The sequence below is a fragment of the Ranitomeya variabilis genome, chromosome 3 (genome assembly GCF_051348905.1).
Source record: "Ranitomeya variabilis isolate aRanVar5 chromosome 3, aRanVar5.hap1, whole genome shotgun sequence".
NCBI classification, from domain to species: Eukaryota; Metazoa; Chordata; class Amphibia; order Anura; family Dendrobatidae; genus Ranitomeya; species Ranitomeya variabilis.
Genome location: NC_135234.1, coordinates 486,631,917 through 486,638,826, shown reverse-complemented (window position 1 = coordinate 486,638,826; position 6,910 = coordinate 486,631,917). Strand labels below are relative to the sequence as shown.

The 6,910-nt window shown below is 43.7% G+C and overlaps 1 protein-coding gene across 3 annotated transcripts in view; it reads right to left on the bottom strand.

Moving 5' to 3' along the window:
* Positions 1 to 433: 433 nt before the first annotated feature.
* Positions 434 to 6,910, bottom strand: part of RPP21 (ribonuclease P subunit p21) — a 30,430-nt gene continuing 23,953 nt past the window's right edge. For all 3 annotated transcript variants that reach the window (XM_077296769.1, XM_077296768.1, XM_077296767.1), the window contains exon 6: positions 434 to 818. In XM_077296769.1, coding sequence (XP_077152884.1) covers positions 739 to 818 — 80 coding nt within the window. In that variant the 3' untranslated portion in view covers positions 434 to 738. The remainder of the gene's footprint in view (positions 819 to 6,910) is intronic.

Below are 6,910 nucleotides of genomic sequence, written 5' to 3'. Positions count from 1 at the left end.
TTTATCTTGATATATCTTTAATAAATTTTGTACTTTTTGCTCTAAATTGTTTTTGGCAACTTTTTGACTCATGGTTCTCCAATTAGCATTATATCTATGGTTGAGTCGCCATTTTTTGGTAGTACAATACACGGCTGATGTTCCTTTATGTGTGAGGCTTCTTCAGGTGCAGGGTAGTATGTGTAAGAGTGCTGCCTTTTAAGTACAGAAGCCAATAGGAATATAGAACAATTTGGAGAGGAGAGGAGAAAAAAAAAAAAAAAACAACAACTTACATTAGTATGGTGATGTAAATTGTGGTGGAGATAGACATCCAAGATGGTGAAGACGATGCAATGAGTCTGTATGAGGGTACTGATCAGCTGACCTCAGTAGTACCATAAGGTGACATGATGACAGGCGTCTTAGGGAACATGGAAAGCTGTAACCAGCATTGGAGTATACAGTTAAGTTTATTTTGGCAATTGGTTATTTCACTCACACCCAACAGAATGAATTAGTCAAAGGAAAATGGGTTTAACAACAAACAGATAATGACCAATTGTGCAAGTGACAGAAAATAAAAGCGGTAGTCTGTTTGTTGGAGACATCGGAGTTTATCTGTGCACTAGTTTATACATGACATCCATGTCCAGTTTTAATTTCTTCAACCAAAGTGTGCCAAAAACAGAAATAAAGATCATTCAGCTTAGAGAAAGTGTCCATTAACAGCCACATTACTGCCGGAGTTGTGATGTGTTAGGGGGCCATCTTTTTGGTATTTTCTAGCTTGGCAGATGATCCCTTCTCTTTTGGCAAATTGTGCTGCGATCCAGTATCTAGGAACAAAAATTAACAAAACAGATAGGAAAAATTAATTTATGCTGTTTAGGAATTCTCACCATCCTGTACAAAACTGCAAGAATTAACCCTTTACTCTAAGGACAATTTTTACACTTTTGAATCATCAACCAAAATGAAAAATTAAAAAACTTATTGGCCCCATTCATCAAGTCTGGTATTTTTAGTCAGTCTTGATGTAGTGAGAGCGACGAAAAACATGCAGCAAATAATAAAGTAGTGTGTGCATCTTTCAGCGGCTGCTAGCCAGTGTCAGAAATCTCCTCCACTTTGAGATTGGAGGAGACATCGAAAATTACCCACATTGTTTGGGATAAACTATGATGAATTTGTCAGCCACAGTGTCAAGTCAGTCTTAAGTAATCTCCAGTAACATTTCAAAACATTGGCGGAGCTTACCATGCTGGAATGAAAATAACAAAAGTTGCATATTTTTATTTATTTATATGAACCATTCCAAAAGTTTTGCTACACTTCAAGCAGTTTTCTGTCAGAAAACGGCTTGGTTAATTGGGTCCATTATGTATTATTTGCCCAGACCCACAAATCTCCAGTGAGGAGACATCAGGTGCATTGTGAAAATTCTAGATGCATTGTCAATAACTGTTACTTCTGCCCAAGTCATCAAACAAATATATCTGCACAAAAATCATCAAAAGTACAGACACCAAAAAAATAGGATAATAAATACCCCTTAAAGGGAACCTGTCGGCAGGATTGTGCACAGTAACCTACACACAGTGTCAGGTCGGCGCCATTATACTGATTACAATGATACCTTGGGTGATGAAATCCGCCTTGTGTCTGTTATTTAATCTTTATTTTCAGTTTTGGGTTAATGAGATTCTCGTGCCCTAAGGCAGGGTTGGGGTATATGGTGCTCTGATTAGATATTCATAATGCAGCCTGCTGACAGGTCACTGCACCCTCATTGACCCGCCTCTAGTTTGCACAATGAATATCTGTACATACTTTAAAAAAAAACAAAAAACAAAAAAAAAAACAACAACTTCTGCAGGCAGACGCCAGCCATGGTACCTGCTCTGCAGTAAAACCGCATGTTTGCGTGCCATAAATAATTTTTTTCCAGGTTATTCAGCTAGAGGGAAAAAAAACAAACAAACAAAAAAATGAAAATGGCGCCTGCTGCGCCCTACAGTAGCTCCTATCGGTGTCTGCTGCTGTGATCCAATAACTGCTACTGCGCAGGCGCGGCAGGCGCCATTTTTTATTTGTTTTTTTCCCCTCTAGCTGAATAACCTGAAAAAAAAAATAAAAATAAAAAAATTCCTTCTCCAAGGTCGTGCAGCCCATGCCTACAGAAGCATATTTTGTCTCTTTCTTCAGTATGTTAGGTATTCATTATGTAAACTAGGGGATGGGTCAGTGAGGGATCAGTGACCAGTCAGCAGGCTGCACTATGAATATATAATCAGAGCACCACATATCCCAGCCCCGCCTTAGGACACAAGCATATCATTAACACAAAACTGAAAATGTAGATTAAGAAACAACCACAAGATGGATTTCATCGACCAAGGTACCATTTTATTCAGGCGTGACCTGACACTGTGTGTAGGTTACTGTGCACAATACTGCTGACAGGTTCCCTTTAAGGAATCATTGTGATATTTAATGTTAAGAAATGCTGCACTTGTGTAAAAGAGCATTCGCAGAACAGCTGACTGCAGCAAAACACATTTTTAAAGAAAACTCCAGTGAGATACATTTATCACCTCATATTTTGTATATAAACTGCGGAAGCCTCCATCAGGGGCTTATCTACATTCTGTAATGCTGTAGATAAGCCCCAGATGTAACCTGAAAGAGAAGAAAAACAGGTTATATTATACTCACCCAGGGGCGGTGCCGGTGCGGTCCGGTCGGCATCACGGTCCGGCGCCTCCTATCTTCATACGATGACGTCCTCTTCTTTGCTTCCTGCCGCAGCTCCTGCACAGGCGTACTGATTTGCCCTGTTGCGCAGGCACTGGGCCTCTCTGACCTTTCCCGGCGCCTGCACACTGCAGTACTTTGCTCTGCCCTCAACAGGACAGAGAATTACGCCTGCGCAGGAGCCGCGGCAGGAAGCAAAGAAGAGGACGTCTTCGTAAGAAGATGGGAGGCGCCGGACCGGGACGCGACGGCCATCAGACCGGACCGCGACCACCCCTGGGTGAGTATAATCTAACTTGTTTTTCTTATCTTTCAGGATACATCGGGGGGCTTATCTACAGCATTCCAGAAAGCTGTAGATAAGCCCCTAATGGCGGTGGCCGCAGTTTATATACGAAATATGAAGGTGACAGATTCCCTTTAAATCCCATTGGGAACTATAACACATCAGACAGCAGCAAAGCATCCAAATAACAGAGTGTGTAAATTTACTTTATAATCAAGGAGCAACCATTAAAGGAAACCCATCAGGTGAAATTTCTACCTAAAACTATAGGTATGGCTTTCTAGGCAGTTTTAGCCAGAGTGAAATTTATTTTCTTGTACAAATCCACTGTTAAAGTTACAGTGGATTGCAAAAGTGTTCGGACAGAGGTTCACCTTCCAACAAGACAATGACCCAAAGCATACTGCTACAGCAACACTCAAGTGGTTTAAGGGGAAACGTGAAAATGTTTTGGAGTGTCCAAGTCCAAGTCCAGACTTTAATCCAATTGAGACTCAGACTCTTCAAGTCAGACTTGAAGATAGATGGTTTCCTCTGATGAACAGCAAACTCAAGGGAGCTGGAGCAGTTTTGCCTTGAGGAATAGGCAAAAATACAAGTGGTAAGATGTGGAAATCTCAGAGACTTATTAGTGATGAGTGAGCGTGCTCCTGATAAGGTGTTACCTGAGCAAGCTCCTGTCTTCGGCATGCTCGAATACTATGTTTGAGTAACTGTGGCTGCATATCTCGCGGCTGTTAGCCAATCCCTGCATGTATTGCAATTGTCAACCAATCGAAAGACATGCAACCACGGTGACGCGAACATAGAGTATCTTTGGCGTGCTCGGATTTGATTAGCACTCGAGCGTGCTCGGATAACTCGCTCATAACAAAGACTTATCCAAAGTGACTTGCATCTGTAATTGCCGCAAAAGGAGGATCTGCAAAAGGACTGACTTTAGGGGGTGAATAGTTCTGCACACTGAACTTTTCAGTTCTTGTGTTAGATTTGTGGTTTGCTTCACAATATAAAGAAAACCAAATGTTTACAGTTGTAGGCATGTTCTTTACATGAACTGATGCAAACCCTCAAAAAAAAAAAAAAAAAAGTGAAATTCCAGGTTGTGAGATAGCAAAACACGAAAAGTACCAAGGGGGTGAATACTTCGGAAACCACTGTATATGCAAATTAACTTCAAGTGTCTTGGGGAGTGTCAAAGCATTTGGAGATGAATTTGAATATAACATACTAGATGGCAGCCCGATTCTAAAGAAATCGGGAGTCTAGAATCCATATATACTTTATTTATTCAAATGTAAGAATAATACAATTAATAAATAATAGTAAGAAAGAACAAAAAATGGCTGCACTCACCAGCTCTTGACAATTCTTGACAGTACGGCACATTTCTGATTGGTCGCTCGCGGCAGGCGGCAACCAATCAGAAAAGTGCCGCGCACCACGAAGGCATATATCTTTGTCCACCCTGAGCGGGTGTAGGACGCTGGTGACGTCACTTATCTCCGGACATTATCTCCGGACAAAGCCACGGAAGTTGGCACAAATTGCCGGAAGTAGTATTCTAGGCAATTATATATTAGATTTTAATGTTATCAGTGTTTACCTTTGAACGTTTATATTGTATTGTCCTGTCACCAGCCATGTGTACGATTATCGGCCGAAAGCCTCTCTGGAACCAATAATCACCCCATGTGAAGGTATCTTTATAAGTTAAAGATTCAGAATACTATGACTTTTATCATATCCTGAACAGTCAAGTTTTTTTATGAACCGTTAAGGTTTTCTGGTTGAAGTAAAAAAAACTCGTTTACAGTTTGAAACCATAAAATGTTGAAAAATTATGTCATTCTTGAGTATATCACTCAATGGTGCTCATAAACGTGTCAAATTTGATCTATAATATACTTTAATATACGTTACTTTAATCTTTAATATACTTAAGAACAGGGCCCCAGACATCACACAGGGGGTCTGAAACACCGCACAGTGGTCCAAAATATCGCTGTGCTCTGCCTGGGGCCCCATATGCTGCCTGGGGCCCCTGTGCTCTGCCTGGGGCCCCATATGCTGCCTGGGGCCCCTGTGCTCTGCCTGGGGCCCCATATGCTGCCTGGGGCCCCTGTGCTCTGCCTGGGGCCCCTGTGCTCTGCCTGGGGCCCCATGTTTTGCCTGGGGCCCCTGTGCTCTGCCTGGGGCCACTGTGCTCTGCCTGGGGCCCCATATGCTGCCTGGGGCCCCATATGCTGCCTGGGGCCCCTGTGCTCTGCCTGGGGCCCCATATGCTGCCTGGGGCCCCTGTGCTCTGCCTGGGGCCCCATATGCTGCCTGGGGCCCCTGTGCTCTGCCTGGGGCCCCATATGCTGCCTGGAGCCCCTGTGCTCTGCCTGGGGCCCCATATGCTGCCTGGGGCCCCTGTGCTCTGCCTGGGGCCACTGTGTTCTGCCTGGGGCCACTGTGCTCTGCCTGGGGCCCCTGTGCTCTGCCTGGGGCCCCATATGCTGCCTGGGGCCACTGTGCTCTGCCTGGGGCCACTGTGCTCTGCCTGGGGCCACTGTGCTCTGCCTGGGGCCACTGTGCTCTGCCTGGGGCCCCATAGGCTGCCTGGGGCCCCTGTGCTCTGCCTGGGACCACTGTGCTCTGCCTGGGGCCCCTGTGCTCTGCCTGGGGCCACTGTGCTCTGCCTGGGGCCACTGTGCTCTGCCTGGGGCCACTGTGCTCTGCCTGGGGCCACTGTGCTCTGCCTGGGGCCACTGTGCTCTGCCTGGGGCCCCTGTGCTCTGCCTGGGTGTAGGACACTGGTGACGTCACTTATCTCCGGACATTAGCTCCGGACATTAGCTCCGGACATTAGCTCCGGACAAAGCCACGGAAGTTGGCACAAATTGCAGGAAGTAGTATTCTAGGCAATTATATATTAGATACAAGGAATGTCGGTAAGGTGATAATAGCATATTTTTACAAGAAAGGAATCGAATGTAACAACATCTACTTTAGATTTCAGCAGAAACTTTTCCTGACCGATTCCCTTTTGGGCGCAGTCAGCAGTCGTATAAATTGGACAGAGATTGGAACGCAGTGTATGGTCTGGCCAGCTACTCTTCTGACCCACAAATGCACAGATACAATCCCTGTCAAATTTATACAACCGTCTGACTCTGCCCTTAGGTTATGTTCACAAGTTGCTAATTTTAAGCTGCGTTTCACAGTACCAACAAAAGCTATGAGATTTAAGAAATATCACACATACACATTCCTGACAATTGGAAAACTGCAGCATGTCACTTCCTTCAGCATTTTTCCACGCATGAAAAGCAATGAGCAAGTGCAAAAACGCAGGTATCAGGTTTTGCTGCATTTCAGTGAAAAAAAAGCAGGTAGAACAGTATGTGAAATCCATTTAATTTTTGTGATTTTCCCAAGTTTAAACCACAAAGTCTTGGTCTCCTCACCTGAGAATGTCAGTTAGTATTTGCACAGTTTAATTAAATTAGTGATAGGTGTAAAGTAAATTGGCTGACCAAGGTGAGAAATGGAACAATACCTGATCAACTCAAGGGCCTACCAAAGTGTGAAATTAAAAAGTGTGTCCTACAAACTCAATGCTCAGCCAATGTCTTAGGTAAACTATTCCTGACCAAGTCACCTCCCCCGAATGTTACATTTGTAATTGGGCATTTTTTCTTGAAATCATGTGAACTTTTTTGTTCAGAATAGTCACTATTTTTTCAGACAAAAAAAATCTTTTTTCACCAAATAATTTGATCAAATTGCCCTTCTTTACAAAAATGGTTTTATGGTTTCACGTATGTCTTGCATTGGTGACCTGTGTTCATGATTCTGTGGTGGAAGCAAAGCTGAACTTTGGGGTCCTGATAAATGCAGCAA